We start from the raw sequence: 23,615 nt of genomic DNA, 5'->3' as shown, positions 1-23,615 counted from the left end.
TACACAATTTAGACCAATCAGTCTATGTACGGTTCTGAATAAAAAAATCACGAAGAAAATTATTAATAGTCTACGTCCTTTGATGGTAAAGCTTATTGAACAAAACCAGGCAAATTTTGTGATGGTTAGGAATATAACCAAAATAAATGATAATGTTAGTGACAAAACGAAAATTTTTGTAGTTTGATGACAAAAAAAAAATCAGATGACTAATTGTATAATTTACCCTTAATACTTGGTTGTTTTACTAAATTAACCTAAAAAATTTTGATATTTATAAAAATGACCCAGGTTCAAAAATAATCACAAAAATAACCTGAAATGAACAGTAAAATTGGGTTTTGGCCTGTCAATGGCCGGCACCAACTCCCATTTTGCACCCATGATTGCCAAATGATTGTTTCAGGCTTTAAAAAATTAATTTTTTTAGTTTTGGCCTGTCAATGGCCAGCACCAAGGTATTTTTTTTTAAAATCGTATCATATTGGTATATAAAATACGAGTTTAAAAAAAAACTTTTGGTGCTGGCCTGTCAATGGCCTGCACCAAGTACAAAATTTTTCTTTTTTGCTCTCTAAAATACGAGTTTTAAAAAAAAAATTTTGGGTGCTGACTTGTCAATGGCCGGCACCCATTACAAAAAGAAAATTTTAATTTTTTTTTTAAAAAAAATTTTTGCTCTTCGAAAATACGAGTTTTAAAAAAAAAAATTTGGGTGCTGGCTTGTCAATGGCCAGCACCCTGTACAAATTTTTTTTAAAAAAAAAACTCGTATTTTCGGAGAGCAAAAAATGTTTTTTAAAAAAAAATCAATTTCTTTTTGTACTGGGTGCCGGCAATTGACAGGCCAGCACCAAAAATTTTTTTTAAAAAAATTCGTATTTTCGGAGAGTAAAAAAAATTTTTTTGAAACAAATTTTAAATTTTTTTTTGTACTGGGTGCCGGACATTGACAGGCCAGCACCCGAATTTTTTTTTTTAAAACTCGTATTTTTGGGGAGTAAAAAATTTCTTTTTGAAAAAAATTTTGAATTTTTTTTTGTACTGGGTGTCGGCCATTGACAGGCTAGTACCCAAAAAAATTTTTTTTTTAAAACTCGTATTTTCGGAGAGTAAAAAATTTTTTTTGAAAAAAATTTTGAATTTTTTTTTTGTACTGGGTACCGGCCATTAACAGGCCAGCAACCAAAATTTTTTTTTTAAAACTAGTATTTTCAGAGAGTAAAAAAATAATTTTTGAAAAAAATTTTGAATTTTTTTTTGTACTGGGTGCCGGCCATTAACAGGCTAACACCCAATTTTTTTTTTTAAAATTGGTATTTTCAGAGAGCAAATTTTTTTTTTAAAAAATTTTGAATTTTTTTTTGTACTTGGTGCCGGACATTGACAAGCCAGCACCCAAAAATTTTTTTTAAAACTCGTATTTTGTATACTAATATGATATGATTTTTAAAAAAAATACCCTGGTGTCGGCCATTGACAGGTCAAAACTAAAAAAATTAAATTTTTAAAGTCTGACACAATCATTTGGCAATCATGGGTGCAAAATACGAGTTGTTTACTGTTCATTTCAAGTTATTTTTGTGATTGTTTTTGAACCTGGGTCATTTTTGTAAATGTCAAAATTTTTTGAGTTAATTTAGTAAAATAGCCTTAATACTTCCATCAATTATTTTCACCCATATATAGCCATTCATTATATTAGCTTAATTTCATCCGATATGTAACTTAATGTTTTTACCAACTACCTAAACTTTTTAAACCCTTTCCCGTAATGTATCTATTAGAGGCCAAAAGAGAATTGAATGAAGAAGAAAATAAATTTCAATGGAAGCCCAAAATTTTGCACCTAAACACCATTAAGTAATTTTATAAACTCAAAATGCGACATTTAAATTTCCACCATGCCCATGCAAAAAATGGCAACAAATTTGAGAAAATTCAATCTCGTTTCTCATTGAAATCTCGAGAAAAATTTTACAAGCATTACAACATTCAAAATTTTTCTCGAACTGTTTATGTTTATTGATTTAATCAGAAGGAGACGAAATGAAGATCATAATATGATCCAAGAAACTGAGATTTTGAGGCCTATCCTTACGTTTCACATAACCTTTGGCTTCTTTCTCGGAATATACCCCAAACCCTTTTCTCCTGTTCTTCTTCCACATCTCCTCCTCGTAACTCTTGTGCGCATAATACGCTTGAACTGCGCACGGTAATAGCTCTTCCTCCCCAGCTGGCGTCAGATGGATGGGCCTCCGCTCGTAATGCCCGCGACTCGTGCCTTCCAATTCGTCCAGTCGGTCCAGCCCCCGAGCTGACACGGCGTACAACTCTCCCGTGACTCGGAGTCCCAAACCAGCCATGTTGAGGAGGAAAGGGACACGGTATGGCCCGCAAACGAGCGGGTATCTCTCCAGGGTACGGTAAGTGCCTTTGAATACGGCGTCTCCCGTTCGCATCAAATCTTGAAGGAGCACGTGATTGGCAAAGCCCCGTTTCAAGGTGCCATATGTGAACACGAGGTTCGCACAATTACTGTTTTCGAATTCCACACCCATTCTTGTGGTATTTGGTTGGCTAGAAAGTGAGGTAAAATCAAGGGAACAAGAAGAAGTAGAGAGGATTTGCAATTTGTCAGATAAAGATGGGGTGTGGAGTTCTATTAATAGGAGGATTCCGTTTGATTGGTTAGGAATTTTAACTGTAGAAAATTCTCAATATGGAGAGTGGTGAAATCATATATCAATATGCATACCGTAAATTTATGTGGTTTTATCTAATTACTTTATTATTGGTCAAAGTACAAATAATTAATAATAAATATTATATAATTTAGTTAAAATTAATATAAATAATTTATAATAAATACTATGTAATTTAGCTAAATAATGTATCAAATTATCTATTTAATTTTAAATTATATTTATAATATAACATATAAATATATTTTTTCAAAAATATTTCCTTAATTAAAGTACTATTATTATGTAAAAATAATATTTTAAATTTAAATAATATATGTATAATTACAAATACATTTACATTCATTAATTTTTAAAGCATTTTAATTTATGAGAAGGAATTGTATGGAACTGTAATTTCAAGTCATCCTTAACTCTTTTCAATAAAGAATGATAAATTAAATTTTTCTCTTAATTTTTAATTTTTTCTCTTGAAAAGATTTAAATTCAATTAAAAATACTAAAGATTAGGAGAAAAATTTAATTTCTCATTTATCTATTGAAAAGAGATGAAAATAATATATAATCACAATTTTATACAACCTCTTTTTTATTTATATCCACGATTTTGTATTTTAAGCTTAAATGCTAAAATCGATGAATTTCATTAAAGTTTCCCGCGCGGTTTAGTGGTTAAAGAGTCAAAAAATTTGTCCACGTGTTTGATAATATATCGTAGATTAAAAGTAGATGTGACAACTTGAATATTATTTTAAAATAAAATATTTTATTTAAGAAATGAAAATACAGAAAACATATAACCTCAATAATAGAGACTATTTTACCCAAATAACTCAAAAAATAATAATTATAAAAAACCTAAGTTAAAAATAATCATTTAAATAATTTAAAATAAACAATAAAATTAAGTTGAGGAACTTAAGTGGTCGGTCTCACATTGATTTTTGACCCAATTATTAATTTTTAACTCAATTATTGCTTGATGATTGTGTTAGGTGTTAAAAAAATTGAGTGTCAGAGAATTAATGGTTGGCACCCTTTTATTTTTTTCCAAACCATAGTATATTGGTATACATTTGTACTAGTATTTAAAAAATTTAGGCGCTAAACAATAAATAATCGGCACCACTTTTTCTCATTTAAAAATTATTTTTGTTGGATGTCGGCAAACTAATGGCTGGCACTAGGGGTGAGCAAGATTTCATTCGAAAAACTCGATAAAAAATTTAAATTTTAAATTAAATAGTTCGAGTTATTTGAGTTAATTAAGTTATTCGGATCAACTCAAATAAAAAATTAAGTTTTTCGGTTTAACTCGAATATGAATTACACAATTCGAGTTATCCGAAAATTCGAATAAGAAAAGACATAACTACGTAGTTTTGATAAATGTTTACTTTATTAAAAGTTAAAATTTAAAATAATTAAGTTAAAAGGTAAAACTACGTCGTTTTGATAAATGTTTACTCATTAAGTTCAAAGACTAAATCATTATATTGTTCATGTAGTTAAATAATCTTGTACTTCGTCTACTAATCAAATAATCAGTTCATCTAAACGCAACATTAAGTATAAATAATAGGATTCTTTAACTCGACTCGATTTGACTCGAAATTTTTTGACTCAATTCGATTCGATTTGATTCGAAAAAATTTCAAATTGAGTTCGGTTGCTAAAATAGGATTTGTCAACTCGACTAACTCGAAAATTTTTTACTCGATTTGACTCGACTTAATCAAATACTCACCCCTAGCCGGCACCCAATTAATCAAATAAAAAATTGGGTCAGAGGACGTAGATGGCTGACACTTTCTTCTTTGGGAACAAAAAATTTTGTTTTTTGGGTGCTGAGAAATTGATGGCAGGCACCTTTGTACCCGATTTAAAAAAAAATGGGTGTTGGGACACTGATGGCTAGCACCCCTATACCTGATTTTTAAAAAAATTTTGTGTGCTGGAATATTAATGGCCGACACCCCTTCAATAAATAGAGTTGTTTTGTCTTCCATTTGAGCTTTTTGTTTGTTTTATCAGTTGAAAACCGATATCAATGTTTTTGTTTGTTCAGGGGGAAACAAATATTGTTGAAGATAAGTTTGCAAATTCTGTTTGTTTATGTTCATCTCGATGGAGAAACAATAAATACAGCTGAAAAATGTTGTGTCTTTTAAAGTAGACAAAAAATCTTTTATTTTTCCCATAATGCAAAATTCGAAGACGACGAATACAACAAGTGAATTTTCTTTATTCCATGATTATTGTAGAAACTTGTAATTAAAGGATTTTTTGTATTTTATTTACCCATGCCCTTATTATTTATTTTTGATGAATCTTAATTTAAACAATGTAATTTAAATTAAATATAATTTTATTGGTATAAATATAAATTATAAAAATTTGAATTTAATTAAAATAAGGATAATTCATTTTTAAAAATATGATTTTAATTAAAATTATATAATTAAAGGACAAATTAATTTAATGGAGTAAATGAAATTCAAGTAATAAATTGGAAAGTAAAAAAATAATAAAGTTAATAAAAATAGAAATGAATAGGATTTAAGTTAAAAAAAAGGAAAAGAAGATGGGATATTGTCAGGCCTAGAGAAGCGTACCCCTAAAGTTGATGGCTAGCGTCAGGCCTAGCATGTCAGGCCTTGGTCAGTGAGGGGCCGGATTCAGGCCAATTAAAAAAAGGGGAAGGAAAAAAAATTCCGATAAAATAGATATCGGCCATAAGTGGATCAGTACCTAAAAAAATATTTTTTAAATGGAAAAAGTGGTGCAGACCTTTTATTGTCCAGCAATCAACTAAATATTAGTATAAATATATATCAATATGCTACAGTTTGAAAAGAAATACAAAAGTGCCGACCATTAACTTTCCAATACTCAAAAACATTTTTTAACATATGAGACAATTATTAGACAATGACTGGGTCAAAATTAATGTGATACAGATCACTTAAGTTACTTAATTTAATTTTACTATTCATTTTAAGTTATTTATATAATTATTTTTTAACTTAAGTTATTTTTATAATTATATTTTAGGGTCATTTAAGTAAAATCACCATAAGATTTTTAGGGTAAAAAATATCACAAAAGTCTCATACCATATATTACATTATATTTGTCTTTTACTGAAAAATAAATAAATTAGTGAGTAAAATAATTATATTATTAAAATATGAACCTAAAAATACTTGTTTTGATACTTATATATAAAATATAGTAATAGCTGTCAACTTTATAAATTTATTCAGCTTGACCTCTACTATTTTATTAGAAGTAAAATAGGTTTTTGTCAAAGAAAAACAAAAAACTTCATTGCTCCATGTTTCTCAAAAATTTTAACTTATTTATTTCAAACAAAAGAGTAAGAGTTAAATTGAATAAATTTGTAAAATTTAGAATTAAATATTTTATTATATCTTACATATAAATACTAAAATAAACTTTTAAGGAAGTTATTTTACTTATATATTTAACATATATAAACTAATTTATTTATCTTTTAATAGAGAAATTAAAATATAATCCAAATGTGTTCCTACAATGTTAATCTCTTTGAAATAAAAAACTCCATAACTACCTCTTCCTCAAATTCCCTAGCCCATAACTTTATCTTTCCACTTTGAAAGGTAGTCTTGTTAAATTTAATAAAATTATTTTATTTCAAAATAAATAGCAATATTTAAATTCCCACATCAGCTTTAATTGGGACCAAAAAATCAGACCAGCAGTTAAAATAAACTTTTAAAAAGTTTAAGAAATCACATTAAAATTACCATGAAATGTAAGATTTAAAATTAATAATATTAAAATATATGTAATATATAAAAATTGAAATAAAAAATTTTAAATTGTAAGTAAAAGAAAATTTAAATACATCACATTAAGAATATTAAATGTACTCAAATTAATTTATTATAAAATTGTCATTTTTCTTGAATTGATATCAAATTGATTTATAACATTAATTCAATAGACAACATTATTGATAAGATTATTACGAATCATGACGTGGATAAAATAATTATATAATATTTTATTAAGAAAGTCACGGAAGAATTAAATGTTACTTTAGTTGAAGTGACAAAGAGAATGTATTTTATTGTTTTAAGTTCAAATAAACATGATTTTTTTCTTTCTAGATTTTGTATAAAAGACAATTAACCCTTAAATTATTGTTTTATTACTTTTTAGATAAGAATATTTTAATAATTTAATATTGAGTTAAGATTCTGTCATTGGTGATACAAACTCAATCAAAATATTTATATATAATATAGATTAATCAATTATAAATTAATAACAAAATTTCTAATATGATATCAAGATTTCTAACGAGATACCATTATTTTTAATCGAATAACAATATTTCTAAATTTCTAGCGGATACATATCAAAATTTCTTAAGTGAAAACAACATTTCTAACAAGATACCAATATTTCAAATGCAATACTAAATTTCTAATCTAAAACCAAAATTTCTAACGCGACACCGATATTTCTAAGGCGGTGCCAAAATTTTCTAATGGATACTAAATTTCTAGCCCATACCAAAATATATAAACTTAATTGCAAATTTTGCCCTTGATGTTTTCATGTTCTTTTTTACAATTTTGTCCTAATTCTAATTTTGTTCAATTGCACTTTTATTGTTACATTTTTATTCAAATTGATCATTTGTGGATGGAGATGCTACAATGGACGTTGGTTGACTAACGATTAATGACTTTTGTTGATGTGATTCACTATGTGTATTTAATTGTTGATGTAGCATTCTTTTGATTTATGCCACATCAGCAAATCATTTAAAAACAATAAAAATTGAAAAATTATGAAGATTTGTAAGTAAATTAAATAAAATTTTAAAATATAAAATTTAGGGTAAACTATCAAAATAGTCACTTTTGTATGTCTCAATTTACATTTTAGTCATTTATGTTAGAAATGTTACATTTTAGTCATTTACATTATTATGTTGTAACATTTTAGTCACTGAGCATTAATTGTTGTTAACGGTGTAAAGGTAAGCTGATGTGACACGTTAAATTATCATTTCAAACGAAAATTTTAGGTTAAATTATACTATTGGTCCCTATATTTTTTTCATTTTGAGCAATTTAATTTTTTTTCTTTTATGTATTTTTAACTTTCCTTTTTTTTTCTTATTTTCTATTCTCTTCTCCTTCTCCCTCTGTTTTCCTCCCTTCTCCCTTTCTTTTAATATAGTTTTTATATGTTTTTTATTTGTTAAAACTAGTCCTTATACTTTTTTTGAACAATTTAATTTCTTTTCTTTTTATTTTGTTATTTTCTTTTTCTTCTTCCCCTTTTATTTTTCTCTCTTCTTATATTCTTTACTGCAAAAACGTAATCTTTACCCAGTAGATAAACCAAGTCCTTGTCTATTTCACATGATTCCTAAATTGAATATCACTCAAAACCGAATATCAATCATTCTTAATCAAATCTCGATTTGAATATAACCTAATTTTGAAACTAAAATTGAATCTAACTAATCAATAAAAAAAAACTATATATTAATCAAATCTAAACATAAATTGAATTCTTTATATTCAAAACAAATTTTTTCTGTTTCCAGACTTTTACAGAATCGTGTAGATTATTCATTTCTTTTCCTTTTATTTTCTGATGAATAAAATCAAGCAAACGATAAAATTGATCTAAACCTTCTTGGATATTCCCAAGCAAGTTGGAAGTCGAGCATGGATGAACCAAGAGAGAAAGAGAGCATAAAACCAAACTGGTTTGGGTAAAGTTGAGAGTAAGTTTCATATGGTGGTTGTTTTAGTCATTGATGTTGGAAAAATTGTATTTTATGGGAACTTTGAGCCATATTCTCAATAGGTAAAGGTGGAGAGTTAATCATAAAATTATGGTTTCATATTCTACTCCATGAGATCTTTACAACGATATATCATATGCTCAAAATAGTTAAGTGATGAATGATAAATTGATGCTCAAAGTAAGCTACTTGGAAATATTTGTTAAGGAAAAGTAAAAGCTTAGATCTCACATTGGTCAAATACCAAGTGTGAGATGTGTATATATATGGGAACCCTCTTGAAAGGTGATTGAATGACTAAACTTGAAATCTTGCCTTGCGCGCAAGGGGTGCAGGTCTAAACCTGTTAGGGTTGGGGTGCACCTGCATGACGTGGGCAACGTGAAATATCTGAACCGGTCGGGCCCAAAATGAGCTTGCGAATATTTTAGCCCAACACAAAATTATTTTTCCTCAGCAGACATAGAATCTGTTATAAAAGGATATTTATCTTATTTTATTTGATTCCAATTAATTTTATTTAATTTTAATTAAATTAATTTATTGGCTCTTTTAATGGCAGATTTTGTGGAAATTTCCAAAATTCCACCATATGAATTCCACCATACGAAATGCTTATAAAAGGCTATGAATTCTGTAGAATTTTTTCCTACAATGATACTCTCTCACACCGAATTTATTTTGCTCTCAAAATTCTTCTTTTCCTCTCCATATTTTCTAACATTCCGATGATAGAAAAAGACAATGTTTGTTCTTTGATTGTTGCAAAGGTGCTATTACTTTGATCATTATGTTGTTGTATCCTGGGAGATATTCGACCAACATTTCTCCAAGTACTGTAGGAGTGACCGAATTTATCTTAAGAAAACTGTGTTAAATAGGCCTTAACGTTAGTAAATCTCTATTCTTCTTTTCGATTTCAACTTTTTCTTACGATTTTTATTGGTTTACGTAATTGACAATTTAAATATATTTTATTCTATTTATATTTTATTTTATATATAAATGTTAGTTGATTTATATTTATATATTTTATTCGCTAACGTGTTTTGTCCAACAATTGAGAGTGTAGAGCTCATTTGAAGAATCTGTGAAACAACGTAGTTTTGAGAGGGCAAGTATATTGTAGGTAATATATATAAGGTAGTTGTGGGGGTTGGTTAGGAGGTTAAGGGAATAGGCTCGAAAAATTTTGTTGAGGGTGGACTGCCATAGGTCACGACTGGCGAGGTCCTTGAGTGAGACGAGCTTGTGGACTAGGTCATTGAGAGATCCAAATTGATTCGTTAAAGCGATGATGGATGATAAGTGTTTGTAATTGTGGGGTGAGAATATGCGAAGCAAGTTCTATTTTGATTTTAGCTTTCGCTTTTCCATTTTTCATAAACATAAAAAAGTTTTAACAAATGGAAAATATAAAAAAAAAACTACTTTAAAAGAGATTGAGAAAGGAGGGAAATGGAGGGAGAAGCAAAAGAGAATAAAAAAACAGAAAAAAAAAGATAAAGTTAAAAGAACAAAAAAGAAAAAAATTAAATTGCTTAAAACGAAAAAATATGGAGACTAATTATATGATTTAACCTAAAATTTTTGTTTGAAATGATAATTTGATGTGCCATATAAGCTTGCCGCTACACCGTTAATGACAATTAACGATTTAGTGACTAAAATATAATATGAGGTAAATAAAAGTGACTATTTTAATAATTTACCCTAAAATTTATAAATATTTCAATACATTTTAAAAAAATTTGAAAAAGAAGTATATAAATTTTGTAGAAAATAAAATTATAAATAAAAAAATTAAAACCTGACTATCTACCTTCATTTCCATTGTACTCCACTAGAATCCATATTCCATCCTTTCACGATAAGATCGATACTTCCTTTTTTGATTTTTGATAAATAAATTAGTTATGCAAATGATTATTTAATATTTAGTTACGTCTTTTATAACACAATACAGATTTTAATTAATACTAAAAATTTTAACGAATACCAATATTTTTAACTCAATATCAAAATTTTTATGGTGATACCATTACTTTAATGGGTATCAAATTTCGGTCAAAGATATTTGTATCTTCAATTTTAGTATGAATATAGCAATTAAGGGTTCAGGCTATTGAATTACAGAAGGAAGAAAAGAAATTTTGAAGATAAAATTTTGGAGGAAACACACACCAACAAAAATGATGCAAATTCATCCAACATTAATATTATTTTATATATTTTGGTATTTTATTACAAATTTTGTATACCAAAATTTTAGTATACAAAGTTAAATATATTTTATTATATATTATTTAAATATACTATGTTTAGAAATTTTGTATATCAAAATATATTTTAGTATCGCCTTATATGTTTTTGGTATATTTAAATATGAATTAAATATACAATATTTTGTTTATTATATATTATCATAATTATTGCTAAATCAAATAAAGAACGGAATTTGGTATAATTATATTTATTAGGATGGATCAAATTTTTGTTCCAATATGCTGTACAAAATTTTTAAGGTATGCCTAAATATTTTGTTAGAAAAATTATAATTTATGGGAACTTTGAGGCATATTTGCAATCGGTAAAAGTTAAGAGTTGAATAAAAAATTATAGTTTTATATTCTTCTCCATGAGACCTTTATAATGGTATATCATATTCCCAAAATGATTGAGTGATGAATGAGAAATTGATGTTCAAACTAAGCTACTTGAGAATATTTGTTGACTAAAAGAAAAGTTTAGATCCCACATTGGTTAAGTATCAAGTATGAGATGTGTATATATATGAGAACCCACTTTTAAGAAAAATGGAATGACTAAGCTTGAAATATTGCCTCGTGCGTAAGGGTAGGTCCAAACTCATTGAGGTTAGGGTTGTACTAATATGACGTGGTCGATGCGAAATAATGGGCCTTTGAATATTTTAGCCCAACACAAAATTTATTTTTCCTTAACAAATATATACAAAATCTGATTTAAAAGGACATACATATTGATTTTATTTGATTTAATTGCCCCTTTAATGCAAATTTTATCTCCTTATACATGAATATTTCTAAAATTCCTCCACTTTGAATGCCTATAAAAGGCTAAGGGTGAGTTTGGATGGGCGGTGCGTTTAGCTGCGGTTAGTGTAAAAACAGCGGTGGCGGTGAGATTAGATACTATAGCGATACTGTAGCGTGAGACAAAAAGTAAGTTAAACGCACCGCAGTCAATCGCCCATCTAAACGAAGCCTAAGACTTCTTCAGAATTTTTTGCTCAATCTCACTCTCTCACACCGAGATTATTTTCTCTCCAAAATTCTTCTCTTTTCCTCTCCATATTTTCCAATGTTTCGGTGATAGAAATTTACATCGTTTGCTCGTTGATCACTGTAGAGATGTTACTGCTTCAATCATCGTGTTGTTGTATCCTGGGAAACATTCGACCAACGTTTCTCCAAGTACTGTAGGAGTAGTTGAAACTGTCTTAAGGGAACTGTGTAAAACAGGCCTTAACATCTAGTAAAACTCGTTTCTTCTTTTTGATTTATGGTTTTGTTATGTTATGTATTTGTTTTTCATATTCGATAATTTAAATATAAGTTATTCAATTTATTTTATTTTATATATAAATATTTGTTTATTTAGGGTATGTTTGTTTACATGTAAATGTTTTATGAAAATTTTTTGTTTCACAGAAAGCGGCTTGATCAACGGAAAATATCTTACAGGTCAACGTAAAGTAAGTCATTTTTACCCTTTTAAAAAGCGTAAATTATTTTTCGGAAAAGAACTCCTCTATAGATAATTTTATTTTTATATTAAAATAAACTTAAATCAAGTTTAATATTATTATATTGATAATAAATTTTATTTTTATTTTTAAAAATATTTAAAATTATTAAAATATTATATTTTTCAATATTATTCAACATAGATATTTAATTATTTATATTTAGTCATATAATAAATTATTAATATAATAAATATAATTTATTATTTTAATAAATTATTTAATATTTCAATTTTATTTTAATAATAAATTTTAAAAATAATAATTGTAAATAATATTATTCACATATTATTGAAAATATTCAATATTAATATTTTAATAATAAATATTTATTATAATTATAAATATATTAATAATAAATGTTTTATAGTATAAATGTTAAAATATGTCATAAGTCTATGTATACTTCATGATTTGTAATTTAGTCTTTGTACTTTTATTTTAAAAATTTAGCCTCTTTACTTTTCAAATTTGAAAATCAAGTCCAATTGTTGACATCATTAAATTTTTGTCAATTTTGTTGATGTTATATTTTAAATAAAAATACTCACTTAGTAGTCATGTAATTAAAAATGACATTGTAATGAACCTGAATTTAACACAATATTTTTAATATATGCAAAAACAATGTAAAATTTAAAATTATAGATAGAAATAAATTCAATTAAACAATAAAAAATAAGAAAATATCAAATGTATTTTTGTTTAATTGAAAATAACTTTTATGAAATATTTTTAAGAAATCTACCAAACAATAAAAATATTTTACAGATTTATCTAAATATCGAAAATATTAACTTTTCTAGAAAAATAAATTATTTTCTAGAAGTTATTTTAGTGAAACAAGCGGAGCCTTATATTTATATAATTTTGTTCGCTAACGTGATATATCCAATATATTTAAAAAAGTAATGAAATTTTGGAAGGGTATCAAAAAGAAGCCAAAATATTAAAATATTTAATGAGATATTTTTAGAAAGTTTAGTATCATATTAAAAATTTGGTTATCTCGTCAGAAATTTTTGTATGGCGTTAAGCCTTTGCTATAATTGGCTAATTTATTAAAAAACGTCCATTTCTAAAATTATTTATGGAAATGGGCTAATTTTTTTATTATTTACCAGAAAGGTCTAAATTCCTCGAAATCGCATCCACGTCAGCGCGAAGTCATGGGCTGTGTCAACAAAACGCATCCCTGAGGAAGCGTTTTTGCCATGTCAGCACAAATCGCGCCCTCGTGGATGCGCTTTGCTGATGTGGCAAAAAAACTCCCCTAGGGACACGTTTTAACCCGTGTTTAAATTTTCAAAAAAGATCATTTTTTTTAAATATTATAAAAATAAATCAAAATTTTTAAAATTTTACAAGAATAAACCTTAAAAAAGGCTCAAAGTGACAACACCATTTTTCTTAAGGTGTCACCAATTAATATGGAAATAAAACTTACAAAGCAAATCTTTATATAGACCCAAAGTCTCATTTCTCTTATTTTCTTAAGTAATGTAGGATATGAGATATGTGTATATATAGACTCATGAATAGGTTTGCAGCTTGTTCCTAAATAATGTGAGATTCCTTCCTCTTTTAACTAACAACATGAGACTAAATGCTACACTATATTTTATAATTTTTTACAAAACAATTTCTATTTTTTTATATTTTGTTAACATTTTCTTATATTATAAAATTATCTTTTGAGATATTTAATCTTGTTGCATTTAGAATTGTTAATATATACAAAAAACTATTAAAAAAGAAAACAAATTGCACATATGAAACTTGTACATGCAATAATCTTCTATTCAACTTTAAATGTTTGAAGTTAATATCAATGTAATTCTAATTTTAATATAATTTTCTATTATTTAAATTTAGAAGTTATACTTTTAATTTTTAATTTTATTTTATATTATGAATGTTTGATTAATAAATAAATGGTGAATATTTGGCACTCAAATAGTATTTTTTTGTAATTTTAAAAATTGATATATATTTTTAAATATTTACTTATTTTAATATTTTACTATACTAATTATTTTTTAATTCTAATTTTAATTTAATTTTCATCACCTAATAAATAATGATAAATTTATTTCAGATGTATTTTGACTAGATAGATAATCTATTTAAACATAGTATATAATTATGTTAAATAAGTTTTTTATAGAAATATATAATATACATAAAATATAATAATTATTTTTCATATTTTTATATCTAGATTAAATTACATTAATAGTCACTTAACTATGATTTTTAGTCATTTAATTATAAAAACTTACAAAATGATCACTCAACTATTAGTAATTTTTAAATATCTATTTTTAATATTTTACCATACTCATTTTTATTTTATAAATTTTTACTTATAGAGTTTAAAATTTTTATTTATAATGTAACAAATGTTAACTTTTTAAAAAAATTTAAACTCTAAGTAAAAAATATAAAATATAATGTAGCTTTTAATCTCATGTTGCTAGTTAAAAGAGGAAGGAATCCTATATTGTTTAGGAACAAGCTGCAAACCTATTCATGAGTCTATATATACACATATATCATATCCCACATTGCTTAAGAAAACAAGGGAAATGAGACTTTGAGTCTATATACAAATTTGCTTTGTAAGTTTTGTTTTTATATTAATTGATGACACCTTAAAAAAATGGTGTTATCACTTTGAGCCTTTTTTTAAGGTTTATTCTTGTAAAATTTCAAAAAAATTGATCTATTTTTATAATATTTAAAAAATGACCTTTTTTGAAAATTTAAACACGGGTTAAAATGTGTCCTTGGGGAAGTGTTTTTGCCACATCAACAAAGCACATCTATGAGGGTGCGATTTGTGCTGACATGGCAAAAACACTCCTCTAGGGACGGTTTTGCTGACACAACCTTTGGCTTTATGCTGACGTGGATGTGCTTTCGAAGAATTTGGACATTTTCGATAAATAATCAAAAAATTGACCCATTTTTATAAATAATTTTGAAAATGGGCATTTTTTTTAGTAAATTAGCCGCTATAATTTACCCAAAAATGTATTTAATTAGCCGCTATAATTTACCCAAAAATGTATTTAATTAGCCGCTATAATTTACCCAAAAATGTATTTACTTTTTATTTTATATGAAAACTGATGAGAAGTGTGTGTTACAACATTAACAGTACGTTTGATTCACTTTAATGGAATAAGGTTGTAATTGAATGGAATGTAATGGAATATAGCTGTAATTAGTAATTCAACTGTTTGGTTGAATGAAATAGAATAGAATTGTAATAGTATTCTTGTATTTGGTTGAATGGAATAATGTTGTAATAGCATAAGGAAAAAAAACTAAAATGACCAAAATACCCTTAGCAGATTTTTTAAGTAGATGATTATTATTATTGTTATTAAATTTTAATAAGATTATTATTAAAAATAATTTAATAAAATAATAAATAATTTAACCATATTTTAACTTAATTATTATTAAATATAATTTAATAAAATAATATAAAATTTAATAAAATTCTTAATATAATTACTATTATATGAATTAAAAATCATAATATATAATACTATAAAAATAATATATAACTACGATACATATTTAATGTGCTAAAATATCATTAGTAAAATAAATAATTTAATTATTCTACTAGGTTGAAAAGCTCTTTTAATTACTAGTCATTTTGGTTTTCTTTAAAATTTCTTCATTGATACTAGCCCAAGCCGTGTTTGAAGATACTTGTAAAGCTAAAAAAAAGCCATGTTTTTAATTTATTTTAGGAAAAGAAAAAGAAAACGATAGATATTTATTAATTACTTTCTCATAAAAGCTAATTAAAATTCCAATCTTTTTACTGGCCTTCTTGTTATTTCTTTTATTTGAATTTGATTTTAGTTTAATTCTATATTTTAATTTTATATTCAAAAATATGCCAATCATATTCGATAGCCCCTATCTAATCATATTCATTTTCAATCATTTTTATGTTTGAACTCAGTTTGTTCCTTTGTTTGAATAACATTTTTATTTGAACAAGGGAAAGTAAAAAGCATGAAGTATCCCGTACTAGAAGTATATATTAACATTTGTTTGAATAACATTTTTATTTATTATGGCTATAAGACTAGAAGTATATAATAAGCTACTAGACCACAAAAGAAGCTGCCCATTTAATGAATCCAAACTACATTACCAGGAAGAAAAATCCCACCAACTCAACTTGCTTGCCTGCCTATCCTTCCCACCTTTTACTTTGCTACTCGATAGTCTTATTTCAAGGTTCAATCACAAACAGAGGCTGTAAAGATGACAAAAAAGAACGTCCGAGCAAGAAAAAACCAAAATGAAAATGACAAAAACAATCAAATTTACTTCAAATCCACAATTCAATACCCATCGATCCATCCATATACATTATTTGGAATCAAGGTAGCAAAGAATACTCACCGTACCAACGCTGACTGCTTTGCCATCTTCTACAAGGATCTCGACTATGGTTCCTGATTGATCAGCTTATTGAAACAATGATTTTTCATCTACAGTTAGGCACATAAGAGACAGTATGACAATTTCAATAAACTATGAATGCAACAAAACAATTGATTAAAGGCTGTACAATAGATTACAGTGATACTGTAACTGCCAAGTGCAGTAATTATGGGCGGTAATCACTTATTGGCCAAACAAGCTAAAATGCAACTATCAGGTTGGTTGTTGAGAATGCTTCAAGAGGAAGAACTAATATGGAATCTATTTAATATTAAGTCTCTTTAAGGTTAAAGTTTAATCAAGGAAGCATGACTGTTCAATCAAAAAATGGAAAACTAACTGGCCATCTAATTGAAACCTGCAACAGAGTATCCTGATAACCACAAAGTACCAGTCAAGCTTGCCTAAGTTTCTGTTCAGCATTGACCTTAGGGCCTTACACATTCAAGAGTCCTAAAGATCTTAAAAGCAAAACTCTTGGGCCAACTACACGAAGCATTTCCTTCCATTCAGCCTCTATTAAAACATACACTTGTCCCACACTTAAATTTCATTTTTTTTTTTTTTTCCAGATACTAAAAATCGTTTTTCAACAGAAAGCATCTAAACCATGCTTATGGCCAAATTCATTAAAGCATCCTTTCTCCCAATTTATATATGATTGCATCAACTTTAATTTTTTTTTTTAAAGTCATTCTAATTCTATCTTCTTCTTTTTTGGTATCTTTGCTTATATCCGTTTCAATGTTTCCATTTGGATCACAAGCTACGTGTGCATATTTTCTCCACCTAAACATAAAAGGCACTGTTACTATTAATCTAAAGGAAGTATTTAACCAATTTGTTTTTGAAAAAATATTGCACACATAAGATCTTATTCCTTCTCACTCTTACAATGCTCTAAGCAGCAGAGGCATTGATTCTTTTGTGGAAGGGAACTGCACATTTGTCCAGCATCTTACATTAGCTGTCCTAACAACTTATATTCCCAATAAAGTATTTGTAGTCTAACTCCTATGCATATTTTATTTGGAGCACTCAAGACATAAATTAAAAGACACTTCAAGTCTCCAAGAGCTTCGGGCTTTATCTCAAACTTTAGATCCATGATTCAGTGTTCAGATTTAAATAAGTCTAGTTTATTCTATATTTAGGATATAGAAGTTCTAATATAATAACAAGAAAAAAAAAGTCAAGAAATGTTAACATTTGTATGAAAAAACCTTTATATATTTTTCCAAGCAGAAAGAATAAAAACTTACTTCTATTTCATTCATCAACTTCATTGCTTCAATGATGCATAACACCTGACCCTTTTGCACTTTGTCTCCAACCTATAGGGAAAGCCTTTTGCATAAGTCCAAAGAGCCAAAGAGAAGCAACTGTAGAATAAACATAACGAGAGAACAATGAAAATCCAATAATCTATAATTTTCAAAATTAGAAAAAGAAAATCCAACTTCTTTCTTCAGCACAGAATCTAGTTCAAGACATACATATATGTATTTAAATAATTTACCTTTTTTTTCCTTTTAGCTCTCGTCAATCAACATAAGAGAAAATAAATTGATAGTTATCAAGATCAAGCTTAACTTAAGCAGGAAAAATTGGGAAAAAAATTGAACAAGCAAGCAAAATCTAGGCAAGAAAAACAAGAAATCGAGAGTAGACCTTGAATAAAAGCTAGTATTGGAAGAAATGTAGACCAAAAGTCAAAAAACCTCTTTGTTTGCTATGTACCAAAAAAGAAAAGGTAAATGAAAGAGCGATCCAAGCCTTTAAAACCCTAGAAATTGAATGGACAAAAAAACCCAAAGAAAGGAAAATGATCTAACCTCAGAGCACCCCTTCGCTGAATGTAGAAAAGAACAAGGAAAACAAAAGTGAATCAGATAAAAAAAGAAAACGTACCCTTTACTGTATTTAAGGAGATGAAGATGAAGGGTGAATGGATGCTTGACTTGATTTGGGGATAAATGTTAAGGAAGAAATCTGGAGAGAATTTTGGGAAGAAGAGAGGCGGGCTATTTTGGTCCAAAAATGTGAAAATGTTATTACGGTTCTGGCGTTGAATAGCAATTCAGACCCCTAACCCTTGAATGGCTATTACAGCAGCTGAGGGAATAAGGGTGCAGTAGCCATTTTGTTGAATCACTTAAACGGTGAAGCAAACTATTACTTTACTGTAGCACGCGGAATAGTGACGGAATGAAATAGTAATTCCATCCAACCAAACATGCTGTAAGAGTTTTCGAAATCTGACTCAATTTTAACATAAGCCATCAATTCGAGGGCAGGTAAGCAATGACGACTCCAGAGGTTGAAAGATTTTTTAAATTATTTTATGATAATTTTTTCAACACTTAACATTAATTTAACATAATTAGTATAGATTCTATCACATTTTGTATTTAGTTAATTATTAATTATTTTTTAAGTTAAATTATAGAATAAATATTTAAATTTAAAGTATACTTTAATATAAAATAAGAAAATAAAAATACATCTTCTCATATTAATACTAATTGAGTTAATATTGATTACACATAGATTTGGTCAAAATATAAACTAAACTAAAAGTGGGCCAACACTAGCAGCAAATCATGGGTTTGTTGGTTAGTATTATATGCTAAAAATGGCTTGATTGTTGTTGAAATGAAGTTTAAGTACTAGTATAGGTTAAGCCCAATAAATGGTTAAAAAGGCCAGAAATATGGATTCTCCCCTTTGTTTTTCAAACTCCCAACCCAATTCATCACTCCACAAACCTTGTCATTTAATTTGCCATCTTCAATTGTTGTTACTGCTTATTACAATTATAGAAGTAAACTATATTTTCACCATTCTACATTTTTATTATTTCCATTTTACACAAATCATTGTAAAATATAGCAATTATAATCATAATTTTTAAATAATTTATCATATTCTATCATCTTTAGTTTATGTAAAATTGTTATAAAATTAGGTAAAACTACTACAAAACCTTTGCACTGTACTTTAATACATTTTAGTCTTTTTATTGAAAAATGATAAATTAGCCCTCTGACGTTAAATGAGTGAACAAAACTTCAATGTTAAAATTTGGTAGTCATATATAAAGTATAATAATAAATTTAGCCATCAATCTTCAAATATTTATTTAATTTATCCCTTACTTTTTTATTAGAAATAAATTTAAAAATTTGAAAGTTAGTAATTATGAGTAATTAAACAAAGGCTAAGAGTTGATGGGCGTGGAATGTGAGAATTATGAGAAATGAAACAAAGCATGGATTTCATTTTCAGGTCAAATGGGGGGCAGCTTAAGTGTTCCCTGATGAAGACAAAAAAGCAGTATAAAAACAGTTGATTGTTGACATATATAGTCATTCCACGCTACAATTCATCCAACATCACAAACCTTACGACATATTTAGTTGATTGAAATAGAATAAAATAATAGTATAGCATGCAATAGGAATAAAATAGAGAATCAATAGAAATTTGAATTGAATAAACGAGTAATAATGTTACATTGTTTAGTAAGGTAAAATGATGTTTAGGAAAATGCAAGTAATAAGTATAAAATTACATTACTATCCTTATTCAATTAAATAATTGTTAATATATTTATTGATATAAATACATTAAATGGATGTTTATAATTTCTTTAAATATTTATTAAAGTAATGAGATAAAACTCTTTATTTCATTTATAACCAAGAGATGATTAAATGAAGTAATTAAGAAAACTTAATTCACATTTATTAATTGAATGTATAGGAGCTTATAAATATTACCTTGTAAGTGAAAATTAAATAATGAAAATTCTCCCATATTTTTCATCCACTTTTTACTTATTATTATTGTTTTATTAATTTTTCTATAACAAGTTATCAGCACGAGCTTTTACAAGTTCATAGTGAAGTTCACATCATTTCAACTTTATATAATTTGCCCGTTGATAAACCGTAATTTATACATATTTTTACCTCATGCCTAACGCATTTATGGATGGTTTCTCCTTAGATTTGGTGAATTCGATGCTCCTAATCTTTTAATTTCATGTTTTATACTTAGGAGAGCATAGGAGAGTAAAAGGAGCGAGAAACGGGCCGAAAACTGAGAAAATGGACCCACATAGGAAAACAACATGGCCTGGACTTCCTCACACGGGCGTGTCACATGGCTGTGTCAATTTGACAGGATCGAAGCACGACTTACACGGGCGTGTCACACAGGCGTGTCACACAGGCGTGTCCCTGCCGAACCCAAGTTTGGTCCAATTTGGAAAAGGCCAATTTTGAGGGTTCTTAGGTATTCCAAAGCCTATAAATACACCATAGAAGAGTAGAAGAGGGCGTACGCACAGAAGAGAGCAAGGAATTGCTCAAAGAAAGCTGATCGATCCATCTCAGAAGCCGGATTCACCATTAAGACTGAAGATCTCCCTTCAAATTCCCTCAGGAGATTTGAGTTTTCTTATATTTTGTTATTTTTATTCTTTTGAGATGTGTTCTTTCATTAGTATGAACTAAAACCCCTAAATACCTAAGGGGAATGAAACCTAAGATGGATCTTGTTATTATTATCTGAATTGTATGATAAATATTTGACTTGTTCTTAAGTATGTGTTCTTAATTCTTGTTTTGATATTCCAGGATATTGATTCAAGTTAAAGCTCTTATTCAGAGGAGGAATAGACCCTGTCTAAGAGTAAATTTGTCATAATTAAGCGGTGTTGGTTGCACGCCTAGAGATAGGGTGACAAGATTTTGCCGGACTAGGGTGAAACCTAATAAGGGGATCCATAGATCGAGTTAATGCAACCCTAGGGCGTTAATTAGAAAGAAATTTCAATTATTCAATCTAGGGTTAGAAGTTGTTAGTCTCGAGAGAGATAATAATATAACTTAGGGATCTCTACGGAATAAGTTGAATGAATAAATCGTCCGATTCAGAGTCAAATAACAAGTGAAGTCTAGGTGGATTTTTCCTTATGTATTGTCTCAATCAATCGAGTTTTCCAAAAAGTATTTTCCCCAAATTTTTTTTCTGTGATTTCTTAGTTTAATTAATTAGTTAGATAAACAAAACCCCCCCTTTTTTTTAGGCTAGATAATAAAAAGAAAGTTGATACTAGTACTTTTAGTTCCTTTGGGTTTGATAATCCGGTCTTGCTAAAGTTATACTACTGTTCGATAGGTACATTTGCCTTCATCGTGATAATAGTTAGTTTCAAGAACGATTCATTATAAATATTTAAAACCTGTCACGAATATCACGTACCACCCGTATAACTCCCGTTAAACTATATACGATATACATATTTTTATCATTCTTTTCTTTTATTTTCTAGATGAAATATTTACTTTGGGTAACATTTAGCATTTATTTTTACAACTTAAATGTTATAATGATAATTATATATAATTTTTTCCTAAAAGAAATTTCAATTAATGCAATTTGTTTTAAGTTATTATTATGACTATTCCTCTTTATGCCGATATTTGACATACATATTATTATTTCACAAATTTGGTATATATAATTTGGATTATTTTACGTTTGAGAATGCTTATTATTTTACTAATTTTTTATTTTGATTCAAGTGATTATAATGTCAAATATTTCCAAACTTGAATTTGTGGCTTTAGACACCTCAAGCAAGAATTATTTGTCATGGGTGCTAAATGTTGAAATTCACCTAGATGCTAAAGGTCTAGGAAATACTATGTTAGTAGATGAAGAAGAATCTAATCAAGGTAAGGCAAAAATAATGATTTTCATCCGTCATCATCTACATGAATGATTAAAAGTGGAATATCTCACTATGAAAGACCCTCTTGTGTTGTGGAATAATTTGAAAGAATGATTTAACCATTAGAAAACGGTTATACTCCTTAAAGCTCGTTATGATTGGATGCACTTATGGCTGTAAGATTTTAATATTATAAGTGAATACAATTCGGAACTTTTCAAAATTAGTTTTCAACTAAAACTATGTGGAGAAAACATAACTAATGAGGACTTGTTAGATAAAACATTTTCAACCTTTCATGTTACCAATGTGCTTCTGCAACAACAATACCGTGAAAAAGGTTTTAAAAGGTATTCTGAATTGATTTCATGCCTTTTGGTGGCTGAACAAAATAATGAGTTGTTAATAAAAAATCATGGAATTCGTCCCACTGGTTCTGCACCATTCCCTAAAGTGAATGTAGTAGTGCGCAATAATTATGAAAATGGAAAATATAAAGGTAAGTTTAGGTGAGACCTTGGAGAAGAAGGAGTGATTTTCTTGAAAAATTGAAGGAATAAATAGTGTTTGGATGCTAAGAAAATATAAGAGATGTATAAATTTTTGAGAGAAAATTCTCCAATCTAGGTCTAACAAAATTTAAAAATGAAAAAGAAATAGAGAAAAACAAAATAAAAAAATACACAAACGATGGGTGTGGCTTTTTGTAGACAACTAACTATTTTTTAAAATTGGGCTATTTGCCCTTTAAGTCCTCCCCTATTCTCCCTTGTTCTAATAGCTTCTCTTTTAACCACTAGTTTTTAATTTACACATTTAACCTCTACTTTAATCACTATTCCAAATTAGTGTATATTAATCTTTACTAATTCCTTGATTCTTAATACCATAATTTTTTAATTTAATTATTATTATTTTTACTAATATTAACTAATTATTTATTTTATCCTATTTTAATTTCTATGACATAAAATCTGATTTTTCTCTCAAGCCCATAATCTAATGTCCAATTGTACTAACCCGATTTTTAGGATGTGACATTAATCTTGTTAATGAAATAAATATGTTTATACGGTAAGC

General features: G+C 27.5%; 1 protein-coding gene and 1 long non-coding RNA gene across 6 annotated transcripts; both read right to left on the bottom strand.

Annotated features, from left to right (window-relative positions):
• Positions 1–1,930: 1,930 nt before the first annotated feature.
• Positions 1,931–2,714, bottom strand: LOC108466559 (putative gamma-glutamylcyclotransferase At3g02910). The gene has a single exon (XM_017766930.2). It carries the CDS (start codon positions 2,562–2,564, stop codon positions 2,031–2,033), a length of 534 nt encoding a protein of 177 aa, XP_017622419.1. The 5' UTR covers positions 2,565–2,714; the 3' UTR covers positions 1,931–2,030.
• A 13,674-nt stretch (positions 2,715–16,388) lies between these two features.
• Positions 16,389–19,060, bottom strand: LOC108465615 (uncharacterized). Of its 5 annotated transcripts, none has more exons than XR_008277424.1 (4): positions 18,628–19,060; positions 18,055–18,174; positions 16,751–16,839; positions 16,389–16,601 (listed from the first exon to the last, which is right to left on the bottom strand). It is a non-coding gene; the product is annotated as an uncharacterized LOC108465615 (long non-coding RNA). The 5 variants fall into 5 exon arrangements; XR_008277422.1 differs by having other exon boundaries at positions 18,704–19,060; XR_008277423.1 differs by having other exon boundaries at positions 16,751–16,815; positions 18,704–19,060.
• Positions 19,061–23,615: the final 4,555 nt, after the last annotated feature.

The sequence above is a fragment of the Gossypium arboreum genome, chromosome 2, assembly GCF_025698485.1.
Source record: "Gossypium arboreum isolate Shixiya-1 chromosome 2, ASM2569848v2, whole genome shotgun sequence".
NCBI classification, from domain to species: Eukaryota; Viridiplantae; Streptophyta; class Magnoliopsida; order Malvales; family Malvaceae; genus Gossypium; species Gossypium arboreum.
The sequence above is the reverse complement of the archived record's forward strand: the minus strand, read 5'-3'. Positions and strand labels throughout refer to the sequence as shown.

Bases quoted from the DNA above. Each gene is read 5' to 3' on its own strand.
- LOC108466559 (XM_017766930.2), bottom strand. From the start codon at position 2,564: ATGGGTGTGGAATTCGAAAACAGTAATTGTGCGAACCTCGTGTTCACA.